This window comes from Herpailurus yagouaroundi, unplaced genomic scaffold, assembly GCF_014898765.1.
Source record: "Herpailurus yagouaroundi ecotype Mexico unplaced genomic scaffold, PumYag 140, whole genome shotgun sequence".
NCBI classification, from domain to species: Eukaryota; Metazoa; Chordata; class Mammalia; order Carnivora; family Felidae; genus Herpailurus; species Herpailurus yagouaroundi.
The window spans coordinates 12,369,433-12,389,161 of NW_024412395.1; the positions used below are offsets into that span (position 1 = coordinate 12,369,433).

General features: G+C 44.0%; 1 protein-coding gene across 1 annotated transcript; it reads right to left on the bottom strand.

Annotated features, from left to right (window-relative positions):
- Positions 1-526: 526 nt before the first annotated feature.
- DDX18 (DEAD-box helicase 18) lies at positions 527-19,454 on the bottom strand. The gene is made up of 14 exons (XM_040474882.1): positions 19,281-19,454; positions 17,452-17,751; positions 14,351-14,491; positions 12,576-12,711; positions 12,121-12,221; positions 11,802-12,001; positions 11,592-11,706; positions 8,611-8,750; positions 7,091-7,252; positions 6,634-6,786; positions 5,401-5,514; positions 3,840-3,896; positions 3,291-3,468; positions 527-2,242 (listed from the first exon to the last, which is right to left on the bottom strand). Exons 1-14 carry the CDS (start codon positions 19,363-19,365, stop codon positions 2,100-2,102), a joined length of 2,025 nt encoding a protein of 674 aa, XP_040330816.1. The 5' UTR covers positions 19,366-19,454; the 3' UTR covers positions 527-2,099.
- Positions 19,455-19,729: the final 275 nt, after the last annotated feature.

Consider the following 19,729-nt stretch of genomic DNA (forward strand, 5'->3'; position numbering starts at 1 on the left):
TTTCTGTTTGCACAAGTGATCTGCTTGGCTCCCTGCCCATGCATGCTGCCTGCCCTTCCTGGCTGAAGCCACTTAATCCCATTTGTCATGTTACCAGCCCCACACATGCCCCCAGCAGCTGTGCGCTCAGCACATAAGCCGAAGGATCCCTTCCTCTTGTGCACATGAGCCCTGCACACAGTGCTACTCTGACCTCCTATCGGATTCTAACCACTGGCTCTCTCTCACATCTGAATCCCCGCCAGGCTGGTCAGGACTGGCTGTCTGGAGGCCCTTCCTCTGGCCCATGCTGCCAGCAGATCCTCCTGACTCAGCAAGTGCCCGAAATGAGCCACTACCATAGAAGGAACAATCTTTCCACCTTCTGTTTATGTACTGATCTCACGAGATCTCTGTAGACTGACTTCTACTCATAATGGAGGTCAACCACGGCACAACATATGGGCAAAAGACCTCTGTGACCAGCAGGTACCTACAACCTTGGTGTAGGCAGACCGAACGAGAGTTAACAAAATGTAGTGTAAAGGAAATACAAAAGTGACATAATTATTTAATGACACAGGAAAATAGCATGTTATGAAAAAAGCCGGTTCCAAGTTGGGGATAGAGGATGACTTCACTTCTGATAAAAAAATGTAAAAGCATGTATACAAAACACTGGATGAGTACGTACTAAAATACTGACAGTATTTACTCCTGCTCTGGATTAAATACTCTTCCCTTTGTTTTGTGTATTTTCTGAGACATGACTATGTCTGAAACAAAAAAGAAAAACAAGTTACCAGATGTCTTAGAGGAATAGTTATTAAAAGCCAGGAGTCCAGCGGTCAAGGTCTGAACCCCAGGGGAGCTCGAGCCATGGGGCCAAGGGGCCAGGAGTCGAGTCCAGATGCAGAATATCACTCTTCTTTTTTACTCCTGGGATGCTATTTTCATCAGGCTGTTTCTTCCACATTTGACGCTCTCAATGTGCTTATTTTATTAGGAGCCTATCACTATTACCTGGCTTAACAGCAAAATGACACTAAGCAACTTTAGTTTCAAATTGATAAAAATCTAATAACCATTTTTATAGTTACCAGATGCACTGGAAATAAGACATAGGAAACACGCTGGAAATCAAGAGCTCTCGTAACAAAACCCCCGCCAGACTAAACCCATCTCTGCTGCTCTGACCTCTGTTCATTTCCAATTTTCATCACAAATCTGTGTTTTGTGGATCCGAAAGGGGCTATTTTTCTCAACAAGATGCTCTCTCTCTCTGCCTCCCTGATACTCTGCAGAGTCAGAAGGGCTCACCAAAATCCAAACCACCTGAAGCAGAGCCAAGTGAGGTCTATCACCACTCTGCCTTTTCGAAAAGGTTTCTGCTAAGTTATCAAATGGAGAATAGAAGAGTATTACACCTATACTGGTGTAAATGAGGCTCAAAGATCTGATTCCCTCTGCTCCCAACAAATGTTGGGAGGGCTGAGGGTGCTTTATTCAAACAACAGTGTCAAATAACCCAAACTTCTCACTCTTGAAAAAAAGAAGGGCAACAGCCACAGTTTTAAAATCTGGCCTATTTAAAAATCAATGCCACCTTTGACCTAAGGTGCTTCCTAGCCACAGCAGCATTTTCAGGGGAGGTCAAGAACTATGGTTAAAGTCCAAGAAACAACCCAAAACAAACCCAAGTAAGTGGAGACAATTTTCTGCATCACTACCACCAGCACCTGTTCAGAGTATCAGGTCACTGCCTTTTACAGCAGGTTGGTACAAAATCCGTGCCGTGAAAATCCTCAGCCACCCGGAGGAAAAGGTACAAAAGGAATTATATTAAAACAGTGACAAACTTGGAGGAAAAAGAATTAAAATATTCCATCCAAAAGATCCTTTGTTTTGTCCTTGAGCAACCTAAAAAAATGAACTGTGTTTTATATCCCCAAGTAAGAGAGGTACTTCCTGGAAGCGATCAGTGCCCAGCGCTTGCAGCCCAAGTCCATGTATACTCCTGTTTGATCAGTCCCAATCCTGAAGCCACAAAAATTCCTGTTAGAGAAAGGGAAAAATCCGTATCAGGACGAAGCTACTGAGGAAGAGAGGAAGGCGGGTCTTCAGTGGGAGAACTGCCTGCTGTCAGATGACTTCCTGCTGATGTGTTTGAAGATTCTGGACTTCTCGACCTTCCTGGCTTTCTGGTAGCCGAATCCGCCGCCTCCTCCTCTCTTCTTAAGCTTGCTGTCATTGCTGTTCACGTCTAAAGGCGGATGTTAAGGAAATCAAGCAACGTGCAGATAACCAACTCCCACCTAACATCCACACAGAGAACGAACCAGCGTGTCCACCGCTCCTCTGCTGCCACACCCCCTCCCTGCACCATGAAAATGTCAACATAAGCCTATGTGACATTTCCAGGAAATCTGGAATGGCCCCTTGATGTGGCCTAAAATTAGCAGCTATGACTTTTAGGCCTAAGGTAATGGTCCTGTTAACTGTGTTCTCCACACAATGAAACCGAAGACAATTACTTATAAGGAGTCCAGAGGTAAATTAGCAAGTTTACAAACCACCCTCGGTCAAAACAAATGACTTTCACCTCTGTTCTGACTGCATTCAGGAATGTTATAGCTGACTGAAGGAGTCCTTCCTTCCACACGATTCAGCAAGCATTCATCACGACGGACGTTCACGCACTGCCTACGATGAGGCCGGTGACCCCAAATCTTGTTGCCTCGGGAGTCCGTGCCAGAGCGTTAGCTGGCCTCACTCTAGCTGGTTGTTTCCTCTGCAGAAAACGCGATCAACCTCACAGAAGCAACTGGAGGGTTTCCTTTGCCTTTTACCCTGAGTAGCACTTAGATTTTATTTTCTTTTGCTAATCTTGCAACTTCCTTGTATGAAATACTTCAATGGCTCTAAGCGGATAAAAACTCAGGTCTCATCTCCTATCTTCAGCTCCAGGACATGCTGGTCTCCACAGACCTCAGATCTCATACAGGGAAGCCTCACAACCACCCAAGCCCTGCAATTTTACCCCTCTGCATTTCTCTCTGGCCTTCACTGTTGGCCAGTTAAACTCCTTTGTTTTTACAGGCCAAATCACAAGCTGTCTTGTTTTTGCAATCCCCACTGTGACAACTAATCCCGGCCTACTTTGTGCTAGCCCTGACAAGCAGTGACCAGAATGCATTCCTGGGCTTCCAGACCTCAGGCGGAGCACATACCAAACCAAGTGCTAGGCCCGAATGCCCCTGTCAACCTTCTGTCCCTTAGTTCCTGGATGAATTCCTAACAACAAAGGATACTCAGATCAACGAAAGGAGGCACCTTGAAACCAAAGGACAGAGCAACCTGAGGCAAATTTAAGTTATTAACGTTAAAGATCTGTTTGAGAGAGTGAGAATCATATGCTCGAATGTAGGACTTATATGCTTCCTGGGCTGACTTATGAAGGAAGTAGTTCTTTTCAATCAATTTTTCAAGCTGAAAAGAAAAAAGAGACATCAGTGTCAATAATAATACAAAAGCAGACTTCCTATATATTATTAGAACAAAACCACCCTATAAAAAAACACATGTTCCAAAACATCTGCTCCAAGTTTCGTAATATGTGCAAAACCAGGATGCGGGAAGAATAATGTCCAAGTTCTTGTAAGGTATGAACTGGAATGAGGCGGGGAACCCTGGAATGTGGTAACCAGCACAGAAAGAACCCTAGAAGAACACGGTTCAAACCACTGGTTTTATGGAAAAGGGGAGACTCAGAGGACAACTACCAATGAAATACTATAAAGGCAGTGCCCCGGATAAGGCTACCTCTTACCCACAAAACAGAAACAAAACACAAAGCGTACCTGAGACTGAATGTCAGAAATTTTGGACCAGGAAAACTCAAACTCACTTAATGGAACCTAGAAAACAAAAGCATGAAGATTAGTCAACCAGGGTAGATCAACGTTGAGACTTTCAGACGAATGAGCAGTGCCAAGTGTCCCACGAAGAACCGGGAAAAGCCGGAGCCAATGCAGCTGAAGAGGAACTGAAGAGAAGGACGGACAACCAGGCCTGTGCAGCAACCTCACGACAGCTGTTCTTCTGGTCTCCCGAAGCCAATGGGAAAGTCTTATCTTCCCTCTGCTAACTTCACATGAACTGTGCTGGGGAACCTTCCTGAAAAAAAGTCAAGGAACTGGACAGGGACAGTGGATCCATGAAGCCCTTTTCTACTTAAGGATCTCTGGACGCCCCACGAGGCAGCCCGATGCTTCCAGTCAAAAGGACCACTGGCTCCTCCCTCCGTGTCGGGAGAGCTGTCCTGGTTGCACGCTGTCCTTTGTGATGGCCGGAGGTCGTGATGACCACAAACTCCTACAGGAAGGATCTCTCACCAGCCGTCACTTACCAGATAACTGCAAAAATGGCAGACCTCCGAGAGTGCTAGAAAAATAGCTGCCCCGGTCCCACCCCGAGCCTGCAATCTTGCAGGGAGCACAGGTAAAGGATAAAACAGCTGCGTGAGCACAGGTGCTGTGGAACACGAAGGCCAGGAGATCAGGGACGGCTTCCCAGAAGACAGCACAGCTCGCTGAAACCAGAGGCATTCTAGAGATCCAGGCAAAGAGCATTCCAGAGAAAAGGTGCAAGGGCCATTTCTGGAAACTGCACGTACGTGCAGGGTAGAGGAACATCCACCTGGCAGGACTGTGCCAAGGGGGGGCCAAATGTCAGGAGAAGGCCTGACTGGTGTGCACAAGACTGAGCAAAAAAGAGGCCATTCGGGATTCTAATGAATTCAGGTTTGGTGGATGGAATGAGGCCAGAGCCAGATTAGGGTGTGTTGCGGCTCAGGGTGACTGGACACTGTATAGCGAAAATAAAAACCGCTTTTCAAAGCAGAAGGAAGAAAGGCAACCAGCAGCAGCCACGACAGAGGGAGGGGAAGAAGGACAGTGGGTTTAGGGATGAAGTTGTTTTAGTGGGAAACCGGAGATGGTCACAGGAGAGACTGGAGGTAAAACAGAGTCGACGAATAAATGACAGGAGGAGGAGGAAGAGGCAAGAGTGAATGGAGTCTGGGTGAAAACGACGCTACGGCAGGGCGGCAGGTGGAGGCGACAGGTGTGACGCAGCTCAGAAGGGGCAGAGGTGGTTTCAAACAGGGCCCTAGGCAAAGGGATGGCGCCAGGAGACACGACAAGCACGGTGGATCAACAGAGGCCCAGGGCTGTGCCTGTTTCAGGCCAGCCCCGCATCACGGTCACCTATCCAACCGCTCTAGCTGTTCCCACAGCAGCAGTGACTCCCGACACCTGAGACCCATCCAGAAATGGTGCTTAAGGCCATGGGCACTGGCACACAGCTCCTACCAAGAGGGATCTGTTCCCAGCTTAAGATTTTCCAAACTGGTATCTTTACCTTGGATTGCCTCAAGTAACGAAGGAAACCCAATTCTTCAGGGCGCAAAATGAGCAAGGCCTGCCCTCTTCCGTTCAGGCCTCTGGCTGTTCTTCCCACACGATGAATATATTCCTGTGGTGGAGAGAGAAGAACCTGAATTAATACACCAACTTCCACGGGAACTTGTTTTTCCAGGACCCGCACGTGGTGGACAGAAGCATGTCAGCACATCTGGATGAAAAGGTGCCCCTCCCCCGGGACCGTGCCGCACACCCCTTCCCCATGTCCCCGGCTCCCGCATGCACCATCATCAGAGAGCTAACAGGGCAATGACAGAGGCCGACACTCACTGGTCACTGGACATGATATTCACGTTAACTCTATGATCTAAGAAAAAATGACTATTTTAATTTTTTCAAAATATTTATTTTTGAGAGAGACAGAGCGTGAGCAGGGGAGGGGCAGAGAGAGAGGGAGACACAGAATCCGAAACAGGCTCCAGACTGTCAGCACAGAGTCTGACGCGGGGCTCGAACTCCCGAGCAGCGAGATCATGACCTGAACCAAAGTCAGACCCTTGACCAACTGAGCCACCCAGGTGCCCCCAAAAATGACTATTAATACTAAGTGTGCTTCATCTTCAAAATAACTTTTTGAACATGTTTTGATGCTACATGACGATTTACGTAATCTATCTCTTGTTGAAAGTATTTAATAAAACTTATTTTAATATATAAGCTACAAAATCTTCTCTATTTCTGGAAGCAAATTTTATTTCCTTCTAAAACCAGTTACTGCTCTTAACAGACCATTTCAAGTACATGAATTCCTGACTTCAGTCTCACTGAGGCCTCTCAGATCTTGCACAACCACTTTGGGTCAGCAAAAGCCCTAACCACCATCAGCACCAGAGAAATACTATAGTCAGTATACAATAAAAATAAAACATGCCTTGAGGGGCGTCTCGGTGGCTCAGTAAGTTAGGTGGCCCACTCTTGGTTTCAGCTCAGGTCATCATCTCACAGTTTGTGAGTCTGAGCCGAGTTGGGCTCCACACCCACAGTGCACACCCTGCTTGCAACTTTTCTCGTGTGCGTGCTCTCTCTCTAAATGAATAAATTTTTAAAAACACATGACTGGAGTAACTAAGGGGTAAACCTCTGAATATGAAATAGTTATTTCTCAGAGAAACTGGGATGTTTATTCTTTAATGTACAGCCATTGTAGAGAAGCTCTGAGGATGCCAGTTACCTTGGGGTCATCTGGAGGGTCATACTGCACAATCCAGTCGACTTCAGGGATATCCAGCCCTCTAGCCGCCACATCTGTACACAACAGTATCCCTGAATCTGCATTGCAGAACTGGAAGAACGTGGTTGTACGCTTATTCTGCTTCTGCCTTCCCTAGAATCGAATCAAAACATCCATTAGAGCTGGAACCTTGAGGTCATTTTTGCGAGGTCTGGAGGTACAACCCCCAAGCTGTGGAACTATTAACCTACATTTCAATTTCACTCTCTGGCCTGTATCCTATTTCCCTAAGTGGATGGTATCTCTTACCCCTCTGTGGTCCTCACCCCTCTACACCCAGAAAAGCTCCCTCCACGTGGGATCGTTCCAGATTTAGAAAGAGTGATACTGCAAACCCCACAATCCATATAACTTGGTAAGTGCAACTGTGCTAAATAAACTCATGATAATCACTTACGTGAATGGCCAAGACAGGCAAATCAATGTAGTTCAGCAACTCGTAGTGGTATTTCACGGACATACAGGATGAAAAGAAGACCATCAGTTTCTTCTTCCGGTTCTTCTTAAGGAATGTAAACAGGAGGAGGAATCTCTTTTCGGAGGGACAAACAACATATCCCTAGAAGTGGTCCAAGTGAACAGGTAAAAATATTCAGACGCTTGCGGCTTTATGAACCAATACGATTTGAGGGAGAGCACATATACACATCACATACTGCACCGTCATGCCTTACCCACAGCAATTACTATCTTCATTACAACACAGCATTCCTAAAATGAGACTAATTTTAGTTCTTTTGGCTCCTTTTACTGGGTGCAATCACTAGATACTAAATGCTTCTCATATTTCTGAGATTGCAGACTTCTGCTTACCAACAGTTCGTGCAATCATGATACGGTAACATCTCTGCTCATTGGGAACCCTCAGAGCATATCAATGCTTCATTTTTTAAAAAGATCTTTAAAAGCAGGATCTCAAATAACCATAGCCTAAGTGCACTGTCCTAAACAACATAACAAGGCTGACTGGACGTATTTCTTAAAATACACAGCCAATGAAAAGACCTTAAGCTAGATTATTTGAAATATTTTATTCATCAAATGACTCAATCTTAAGGTTCTATTTTTTTTTAATTAAAAAAATTTTTTTTATTATTTATTTTTGAGACAGAGACAAAGCATGAGTGGGGGAGGGGCAGAGAGAGAAGGAGACACAGAATGGGAAGCAGGGTCCAGGCTCTGAGCTGTCAGCACAGAGCCCGACGCGGTGCTCGAACTCACAGACTGTGAGATCATGACCTGAGCCGAAGTCAGACGCTTAACCAACTGAGCCATCAGTTGGGCATTTAATAAAGTGCCCCTTTATTAAAAATTGTTAATGTTTATTTATTTTTGAGAGACAGATACAGAGCGCAAGAGGAGGAGGGCAGAGAGAGAGAGGGAGACACAGAATCCAGAGCAGGCTCCAGGCTCTGTGTTGTCAGCACAGAGCCAATGCGGGGCTCAAACTCATGAACTGCAAGACCATGACCTGAGCCGAAGTCGGTGGCTTTATAGAGTGAGCTGCCCAGGTGCCCCTAAGGTTCTATTTTTAATCCACCTCGTTTGGATCTGTCACCTCACTTCCAATTTTTCACAGCAGGGCTCCTGAAACCAGCCTCTCCATCTGCGAAGTCACCTTGCATCTTAGAGCAAAGTATTAAATGACAATGACTTTTTTTTAACTGCATGTGCAACTGGTGGTGATTAATGTCTCCCATGTGGCAGGCAATATTTAAGAAACAGAATAGAGAGAGCTGACCATATTATTCAGAGTTTAAGATACTTGATAGATACCAGGAGAGCCAGCAATCCAATACTCAAGTTTACTATATTTGAAGGAAAAGTTCATTAATCCATCTGCTTTTGGGATCATCCTCCAAACAATTACAAGGGCATAGAGATGAGCCGTAAATGTAAGATGTAGACAAAAAGTACCTGCTCAAGACCATCCACTGTTGCATTAGCTTTATCATCATCAACACCAACGTACAATGGCTCCTTTTTCAGAGAAATCCTTGCCAAGTCTTCAACTTTTCGAGTTTGTGTGGCGGAAAAGAGCATGGTCTGCCTGCGAGCTGAAACAGATACACGTAAATAACCCAAATGTTTCAGGGAATTTTTAGAACTGCCTCACAACTAGAAATGCTGAGGAGAACTATCAGGAATGGGACACATGGCATCACTATAGATGTTAAGGGAATATCACGAGCAATTGTATGTCCGTGAATTTGACAACTTAGATAAAATGGAGAAATGGCTAAAGCTCACTTGAGAAGAAACAGAAAACCTATATAGTTTTGTAGTACCTATTACAGACATTACAGCCAAAATCATCACGTAAAGGAAACTCTAGCCCCAAATATCAGATGAATCCTATCAAACATTTAAAGAAAAAATATTACCAATTCCTCCCAATCAATCTCTCCAGGACTTAAAGAGTTTTTACTTCCCAGTTCATTCTTTGAAGCCAGCCATTACCCTGATACCAAACCCAATGATTCGTGAGCACAGATGCAAAATTTCTGAATACAATTTTAGCAAAGATGAATGTAGCAGATAAAAAGGATAATGCATCACGACCAAGTGGTGATTACTCCAGGAATGCAGGGTCAGCTTCATGTTTAAAAAATACCAATACAATTTATTAACAAATTTAAAGAAAAAACATCTAATCATTTTATTATTTTTTTAATGTTTTCAGAGAGAGAGAGAGACAGAGAGAGACACACAATGTGAGTGGGGGAGAAGCAGAGGGGGAGGGAGACACAATGCAAAGCAGGCTCCAGGCTCTGAGTATGACACAGGGCTCGAACTCACAAACCATGAGATCATGACCTGAGCTGAAGTCGGTGCTCAACCGACTGAGCCACCCAGGCGCCCCAACATTTGATCATTTTGATAGCCACGGTAAAAGCATTTGATAAAATTTAACATCTATTTCTTTAACTTTATAAAAAATTTATTTTGAGGGAGAGAGAAAGCATAGCTGGGGAGGGGCAGAGAGAAGGAGAGACAATCCCAAGCAGGTTCCACGCCATCAGCGTAGAACCTAATGCAGGTCTCGAACTCAGACTATGAGATCATGACCTGAGCTGAGATTAAGAGTCAGAGGCTTAACCATGTGCCACCCAAGCGTACCATTAACATCTATTCCTTATGGTGATGTTACTGTTCTGTTTTATGCTGTTACTGCAATTTCATTTTCAATGGTTTGGAAGCCATTTTTGTGATGAAGAAATGCTCATACTGTACATTATCTGCAGCATGCCATTCTGGATTAATAAAAGTAATTTAGTATGTACAGATAAACAGAAAAAAAAATCTCAGCAAACCAGGAACAGAAGCAATCATCTTCATCCTCCATCTGGTAAAGGGTATCTACAAAAAAATCTACAGCTAACATCATACTTAACGGTCAAAGACTGAATGCTTTCTTCTCTATGATCAAGGGTAAGACAAAAGATGTCTACTCTTGCCACTTCTACTCAGTACTGTATTGGAGGTTCTAGCCAGTGCAATCAGGCAAGAAAAAAAACTAAGAATTTTATTTACTTTTAAATTTATAGAGGGCACAATTGCTTATGTAGAAAATTTAGTGGGTAGCTTCATCTGGAGGGTCATAATGAACAATCCAATTGAATATAGTTAATTACTTTGCGAGATACAGGACCAATACACAAAAATCAACTGCATTTGTGTATACAAGCCATGAACAAGTTCAAGTTGAAATTTTAATGAAATACTCAGGGGTAAATCTAATAAAAGACGTGAAAAAAATCTATGCACTGGAAACTCAAACACTGTTGAGAGAAAATAAGGAGCAAATAAATGCAGGCAAACCTTATTAATGGGTTGAATGATTTAACAGTCTTCTACCAATGATCTGTATTTGGTACAGTATCAACCATGATCCCAGAGGTTTATGGGGTAGAAGTGGACAGACTGATTCTAAAATTTATACAGAAATGCCAAGGGGAAAATAGCCAAAAACAATTTTGAAAAAGAACAGAGTTGGGGTTAACACTACCTAGTTTCAACACTTATTAGAGAACACGGAACCCACCTACTGCTGATGCGAATGTAAAATGGTACAAGCTAAACACGCACCAGCCACCCCGCTCCCAGGGGTGTGGTGTACTCATTCAATGGAATGCATCTCAAGAATGCAAGAAAGTACTGCCACATGCAACAGCTTGGATGAATCGCAAAAGAAACCTGACAAAAGAGTTTTACCGTATGATTCCATTCATAACTCTCTAGAAAATGCAAGCTGATCTATAGTGACAAAAAGCAGATCAATGGTCACCTGGCAGAGAAGTGTGTGAGCAGCTGTTGGAAGCGGTGAGGGCATTCCTTCTGAAGGGGCGGGGGGAGGGATTATTACTAAGGCACACAGAGGACTTTTGTCCGTTATGGAGATGTTCACTGTAGCGATTGTGGTGATGGTTTCATAGGTGTAAACATGTCAAAACTCACCAAACTGAATCCTTAAAATATGTACAGACTGTATCAATTATACTTCAATAAAGCATTAAAAAACAAACCATGATAAATGGAATCACGGCCTTATTACAGATATAAGGAGTTTTAAATGTTACAAATACTATAACCGAGGTATGTGACACGTTTGTGGCTACCTGGGAGATGTTCGGTTGGGTGAGAAAAAGAGATGGGGTGGTGGGGGCAGACGGGAGTGAGAAATACCTCAGAACTGTCTAACTTACGTTATAATCTCTAAAATGGCAAAACCACCGTTTTAAGTTACTGCTAAGTCTGACACTTGTTCTGTAAACTATCTCTCCTCAGCACAATGACTGCAGACTGCACTTGGCTGTATTAAAATTCTGGCATTAGGAGGAACCCCCTCTTGCTCCCAACAACTACTTTGCAAACCCTCGCAGATATTACTGACTTACTTGGCAGAAGTTTAATAATTTGTTTTAATTCCTCTTCAAACCCAACATCCAAGATACGATCAGCCTCATCAATAACCAGACACTGGAGATTTTTATACATAAACCCTGGGGTGTTCTACCAAGACAAAGGCAAAGAAAAACGCGTTAGCCGTGAGGTTTATGTTTCACACAAGACAATGAGACAGGCGCCTCCTCATAGTGTTGTCTCACCTGCATATGGTCCAGGAGACGGCCTGGTGTGGCCACAATGATGTTGATCCCATTACCAAGTTTCTGTGCTTCAGCGGATCTGTTGCTGCCACCCATTATCAATCCGTATGTGTGAACGTGGTGTGTCATCAGCTCCTTGAGAACGCCAAAAGTCTGCATGGCTAGTTCCCTAGTAGGTGAGAGAATAAGAACGCCTGTTCCTAAAAAGCAAAAAACCATATACGGTAAAAGTCGTACTGGAGGTACTGCCAGTAGTCAGTAACAATTATGATAAACTTCCAGTTAGATATTGGCAAAAACGATCAGATCAGAGACTCACCATTCCTAGGCATGAACTTTAACTTAACAATGAGTTCAACTGCAGGAATGAGAAATGCCAGAGTTTTACCACTGCCTGTTTTTGCAGCTGCTAGAAGATCCCTAAATATTAAAAACGGAAAGAGAGAGATATTTAGTCTCCCTATTGAATGCCTACCACATACCATCACATTTTAGGCATTAAAGCTAGAACGTGAATAAGAAAAATAAAGTCCCTAGTTTCTTTATCACCAAAATCAATCACAAGTTAAATACCTGGGAAATAAGATTTGTGCTATAAAACAGAAATGAACTCTTTTTTTTTTTTTCAAACACCAGTAACTTAGACTTTAATGAAGCATGGATGTATCAACCCAACACAGTGCAAAATCCACAGAACATACTGGCATTTTCTTTCCAAACTACTAGCACTAAAATAGACAGCAACGCCCAAACATCAATCAATGTTAATCATACCTGCCTTCCAGAAGTGGTCGGATACTTTTATGCTGAATTTCAGTCATGTTTGTAAAACCCATTTCTTTTATTGCCCTCAGAGTGTTCTCACTGACAAGATCAGTAAGAGAAGCAAATGAAGTGTCCTCAAAAGCTCCTAAGCAAAAGACATTTTATCATTAGTAAATTTATCTTTTTAAGTAGTTAACAGTGCTACAGTTACATAATCAGTTTTGCTGTTTGAAGACATTTCTGGGTGGGAATCAAGCTTGGAAGAGCTTCTTCTAGTGAAAAAGACTAAACCCCAACCACTGCTGTGTAATACTAAGACAGAGACCCTTACTTTTGAAGTTTCTCCACTGCTGATGGCTGTGTGAAGTCCAGAAGCCACATCCTAACAACAGTAAAGGATGGAGGGGGGATGTAACTGAGAGACTTGTATGAAACGAAAATGCCAAGGATGGCGGTGGTTCAGAGGAAAATGAAATGTTTAAACAATCTGAAATAAAACGTGAAGGCATCCAGCATAACAAAAATGGAGTGGAAAGTCAGTCAAAAGAGCTGTTAATCTCATTCCAAAAGGACAACTGAGAAGGTCAGCTATAGCCACACGCCATTTAGACTGAACCCACATGCCGAACGTGCAGTGGTGCTTCAGCAGGGGAAGGCATGGCATCAAAATCACCTGGAGTGCTCCCACCCCATACGTGCCCCTGCTTATTAGCCAGGTGCTGTTCAACCTTGCCACTGCTGACATTTTGGGCTGAGTAACACTTTGTCCTGAGAGGCTGTCCTCTGCATTATTGGATGTTCTGCAGCCTCCCTGACCTTTAGCCACTAAATGCCAGTAGCCTGTCTCCAGTTCTGAAAACCAAATGTGTTGATAGTCAACCTTGACGGTGTGCCTGGGACGGAGGAGGTTCATGGGATGCAGGACCTCGAATGCTACAACTGGTCAAGTTCTGGGTAAACCGGCACGGCCTGGTCACTGCCCTGGTTGAGAACCACTGCCATCATCTTTGCAATTTTGATTAAGCCAGCCTGGGGTTAGGCTTCAACATTTTAACAACTAAAAAACCCAAACCAAACAACTCAAGTAACCCCTAGACACTTCTGGTTTGGAGCAAGCGATTCTAGTCTCAACTCTCGACCTTCTAAAGAAAACAGAGGCCAGAGGACATTATGCTGGCAAAAGGCCGACAATAACACAACTCTCATCCTTCCTTATTTGTAACTGGGCAGGTAGCAAACCTCTGATCGCCAGACTTCTGGGCCAATGGCTTTCCTACTGCAAAATGGAATGAGCTTTAGAAAACAACAAACCAGGGGTGCCTGGGTGGTTCAGTCAGTTAAGCGTCTGACTTCGGCTCAGGTCATGATCTCCCGGTCCAGGAGTTCGAGCCCCGCCCCGGGCTCTGTGCTAATAGCTCAGAGCCTCGAGCCTGCTTCGTATTCTGTGTCTCCCTCTCTCTCTCTGCCCCTCCTCTGGTTGCACTCTGTGTCTCTCTCTCAAAAATAAATAAAACATTTAAAACAAACAAACAAACAAAAAACCAAAGGAACAAAAAACCCCAGAAGCTGTTTCTGTGCACATCAAAATATTTAGTGTCAGGAATGCAAGTAAACGAAGAACTAAGGCGCACAGTGTGCAAGATAAAGCAGTAGCTGGCTGACAAGTATTTCTTGTCAATACTCACTTTTTCTAGGTAAATTAAAAGTCACAACTGAAATTTCAAATGCTCTAATTCAGAAAGGCATGGCATTTTTCAGGTCTCTCTGGACATCTGTGAAGTTACCTGTCAGTCCCAGGGGTAGGCTGGGCACCTCAGCGTCTTCTTCCTGATCATCCAGCTTCTCCACATGGTTTTCTGTCTCCTCAGGCGCTTGTACATCTTCCTCAGACTCCCCCTTGTCTTCGGTTTTTGCTTTTTTGGTATCTTTGGTTATAAAGGATAACCGCCCCCCCCCCCGGAATTTTTGTTAAAAATAGCAAATAGGATCACAAAATAAAAAGACATGTAATGCAAAGAGACATGTTCTTGAAAGCTTAATACATTTCCAGTTTTAATTCGCTAAGAATGTCTCTCCTTCATGATTTTCTTTGATTTAAAAACACAGGGGACAATGCAGATTTTCCAACAAAACTATTTTTTAGGCTGGGGCGCCGGGGTGGCTCAGTCGGTTGAGCGTCCAACTTTGGCTCAGGCCATGATCTCGCGGTTCATGGGTTTGAGCCCCACATCAGTCTCTGTGCTGACAGCTTAGAGCCTGGAACCTGCTTCAGATTCTGTGTCTCCTCTATCTACACTTCCCCACTTGTGTTCTGTCTCTCCCTGTCTCTCAAAAATAAATAAATGTAAAAAAATAAAAAAACAAAAAATCCCCCACTATTTTTTAGGCCTATTACAGCACCTTAAATGGCCAGACATTTTTGACAAGTTGAACAACTCAAGTATATTAATCACATCAAGTTCCATATATTTCACTGAGGGAAATAAGGGCTGTGATTAATGTTTCGTTATTTCAAACGCTTTTAAAAGCCCTTATTTCTCCTTATGCCATTAAACAGAAATCTTCTATAAAAGCTAACTTTGGCTTAAAGACGAGCAGAAACCCCAAAGGCTCTTCAGGTTACTACAGTGCAGAGCAAGAACAATCCACTTAGCTGGGGGACAGAAACTGGCAGCTCCTTGAAATGAAGTGGCCAAGGGAAGAAGGGTTAAAGCCTACTGGCATTTCACTTCTACATACACCTTTCATATAGGGTCCCCAACTACCCTCCAGCCTTACCCCCCATCACACTCTTCAATGGTCCTCTCTGGGTCAAATGGGTTAACTACCATGCTGGGCTTTTACAAATGTACAGTAGCTAGTTATGCTAGTTAGAACAGAATTGACCTGGACCAGAACTCAGGACGTTTTGTGGTCCAGGACTGGCCTCTTCCTTGCACCTGACCACCACCCTTCTGGGAAATGGTCAACCCATGGGCAGTGTGAGGACAGGTAAGCCATGTCTGGAAAACCACACAACTCCTTTCTAAAGCTATCTTCTTTTTAACATTTATTCATTTTTGAGAGACAGAATGTGAGCACAGGAGGGGCAGAGAGAGAGAGAGAGAGAGAGAGAGAGAGAGACAGATTCTGAAGCAGGCTCCAGGCTCAGAGCCTGTGTGGGGCTTGAACCCACAAACCGTGAGATCGTGACCTGAGGTGAAGTTGGATGCTTCACCAATCAAGCCACCCAGGCATCCCTGCTCTTGTCACCTTTAAATAAGACACTTGTCCGATGCTGTAATTCCAAATTCTATTTTTGGGTAACTGTTTTAAGAATTTTTATTCACAAACTCATTTTTTAAAAAAATGTTAACGTTTACTTATTTTTGGGGGGAGAGAGAGAGAGAGAGAGAGCAGACAGAGGGAGACACAGAATCTGAAGCAGGCTCCAAGCTCTGAGCTGTCAGCACAGAGCCCGATGCAGGGCTCGAACCTACAAACTGTGAGATCATGACCTGAGCTCAAGTTGGACGCTTAACCGACTGAGCCACCCAAGTGCCCCTATAAAGCTCCTTTCTAAAGCTCCTTTACTTCAGGGACGTCTGGGTGGCTCAGTCGGTTAAATGTCTGACTCTTGATTTTGGCTCTGGTCATGATCTCATGGTTTGTCAGATCAAGCCCTGCATTGACAGCAATGAGGGTGCTTGGGATTCTCTCTCTGCGCTCCTTCACTCATCACACTCTCTCTTTCTCTCTCTCAAAATAAATAAACTTAAAAAAATAAATGAAACCTTTATTTCAGTTAAGATAGATGAAGAGAATGTTCTCACCCAGTGCTGACAAAACTTTTTCTATAAAGACCCAGAGAGTAAAGATTTTAGGTTTTGCATGCCCTATGGTTTCGGTCACCATAGAAACGAAGTAAACAAATGGGAATGGCAATGTTCCAATAAAGCTTTATTTCCAAAAGTAGGCAGAAGACTGAATAGCTTTCTGACACCTGTTATAGTCTCCCTTGAAATCTCTGCTTGCTCAGATCTCAATTAAAATGCCTATTCTTCAGGGTGCCTGGGTGGCTCAGTCGGTTAAGCATCTGACTTTGACTCAGGTCATGATCCCATGGGTTATGAGTTTCAGCCTCAAGCTGGGCTCCTACTTCAGATTCTGTGTCTCTGACTGTCTTCCCCTCTCCTGCTCATGCTGTCTCTCTCTCAAAAATAAATGTTTAAAAAAAAAAAAAGCCTGTTCTTCATGTAAGCTTATTCAAATATAATCACCTTCTAAGAGAAATTGGCCTCCCCTTTATCCTGGCCATTCCACTCACTTCGAAATTAACGTGCCATTTATATAGAAGTTACCTGCTGGTTTGATACATTCTGCATATCCAAAATGTCAGGAAGTCTCCTTTCAAGAGGAGGAATTTATGATAGAAAAAAACCTGACAGAAAAATTCTTATTTTAAAAGAATCGTCAGTGCAAAGTCCACTGATAATAAAGGCCCAAGATAGTGTGTACTAGCCCAGATTTCTTAGTGTAATTCCACAATCCTGTTTGCAGATAGGTAATAAACCTAAAATACCATGCCCTAATATGGTCTGTTTAAAAGCCCAGCCAACTGTCAAAATGAGCAAGTTTCTAGAATTCAAGGAAGGCTTGTATGTAAGCGCGAGGTTTTCTTCAGTGGTAAGGGAATGTAAAAGCACACCACTTTCCAGTAATAAAAATAAAAACGTCATCCCCCGCACACTATTTCCTTTTGCTACCAGGTTAGCTTCTGGTATGCTAGTGAGTATGGGGATTCTTGCATGGTGTAGGAATATAGTAATAATAACAGAACAAAGGTACAATGGTGACCGTGCAAACTATACGGATGCCTGAAATTGAAAGAAACTGAAGTACTCACCAGGCCCAGCATCACCCACTATTTTCCTCTTTTTCTTCTTCTTTTTCTTTTTTGATTCTGAGTTGGGAGGCTGTGTGGCTGCTTCTCCATTGATTATTACGGTAGATTTCTTTTTTTTTTTTTTTTTAACTTGCACGTTTTCCACTGTTTCTTTAGCCATCTCTCCATTCCGGGCTTCTGACAAGTCCACATTCACAGACCGTTTTAGAGATTTTTTAACCTTCCCACTTCCCACTGTTTCCTCAGACAGTTTCTGATAGGCTCCATTCTGCGTTTCTGAGAGGCTCACCTCTGAGGCCCCTGTTTAAAAAGGGGAGGCTTCCTTAAAAATGTTGGAATTGTAAGTAAGAAACTCCACGGTGTCCATGACTGAAATGGCTTAGCTTTCATTTCCCTTTCGTGTACACTATTAAAACCACTTATAATTTATGGAGTTCTACAATAGAACAATTTCCTTTAATGAAAAATGCTGGAAGAGGGAAAGCTACATTGATTTCTTAACTTCAAAAAAACCCCACATCTCTGTCCTTAAGGAGTTAAGAATCTAGGACAGCAAAACTTCAATGAGATTAAAGATTTAAACGGATGGGGTCAGCAACTGTAGTTACAAACACACATTTTAATGTCAGATAAATATATGGCTAATGGATGTACCAGAAAACACTAACAGCTATTCACACAACTACTGCTTCTCATATAACTTTAAAACATTCAACTTTAACTCTCCTAGGTAGCAGTGAATTGAAAATTCTGTTAATAGGACCACTTACTTATCATATATAAATGCCTGGGGATGCCTTTTAAAAAGTTTCCCTGTTTACATACAATAAAAAAATAACATGGCCTTTTATACTTTAATTGTTACCTTTAAATACCAAGAAACAGTAGAGCTGTATTATTCTGTATGAATCAGAAACACAAAGGAACTTCAAACCATGATTTCTAAAACCCACAAACCTGTCCTCTTCTACTCTCTGCTGAAATCCAAGCAGAGGAAGGAACCACCCACCGCCTGGGATTGATAGGTTATACAGGACCCAACATTGCCCTGGGGGTGGGGGAGTTGATAAGTTATATATGATCCAAAAAAGGTTACTCTAACTTCAAGGTTTGTGGTTCATTGTTAGGAACTTAGGCCTGCAAATGAAGAGGGGAAGAAAAGTGACTGATATTCAGGTAACAGCCTTTTCAGGCAAGTCTTTACTAAGGATGCAAATACCTGGCAGCGCTTCAGGAATTCACAACCTAAAGTTAGGACAACCACTGGACACGGGCAGACGCACTTCTAGAGCTGCAAACAGGATACGCTCCAGGAGTCGAGAGTGGAGGTGGGTGGGAGAAAGCAATGTTATCAGGAAAGTTGTGATAAGACACTGACCTTGTTTTGAAGCGTTGCAGGCAGTAAACAGATGTGGAAGGAAGGTGCGTGGAGATGAGAAAGTTTCAGGAGTCTGATTCGAAATGGGGGCGGGGAGGGGGGAGGTTGGGGATGAGGTGGGAGGCGAAGGTGGGGAGGGAGTCGGAATGAGGGAGATGTAAAACAAGCTGGTTTAGCAGGACGCCCGGCGGGAGGCCTGGGAAGGAACTCAGGCGGCCTGCTCCTGATCTGACTCTGTAAGGAAACCCTGAAGCTCAGAAAGATCCGGGGCAGATCCAGGGCACGGGATGAGCGGCACCCGCGCGGGACCAACTGGAGACCTCGCCAGGTTCCTCTCGACAAGCACACGTGCTCAGGGGAGGCGGCCGCTCCACCTCCGGGCCGCAGGGGTTCTCAGGTGTGGGCACCCGCAGCAACCGCGCCCCCTGCCCCCAGTCCCCACGCATCTCACCCTGGAGCTTTAAGTTTCGCTGGCGCAATTTGAGGTTCCGTTTATCGATCTTCTTGCGCAGGAGTTTCATGGGTAGATGCGACATGTTGTCGGCGAAGCGACTCCTCTGCGGCGCCACAGCTCGGCTACCCGGGTTGACGTTACTTCCTCCCCGGTAGCACGTGCACACCTCGGCGGACCGGAAATACGCCACTGGGAACCCTTGAACACTGTAGAGCGGAAAAAAAAAAATGCATCTGGGGAGGAAGTGCTTCCGGCGCGTATGCAACCGGGAGCCAGGGGCAGCTCTCTGCAGCGCCCTCTGGAGGAGCGGAGGTCCATCCCAGGTTCATGTTGTGTCTGAGCTGGCAGAGCATTTTAGGGCCATTGCGGGTCCTGGGAGCGTTAGCTTCCACAAAGGATACTGAAGAAACAAGGACGAGCAGAGGGCCTTCTTGAGTCTCCAATTT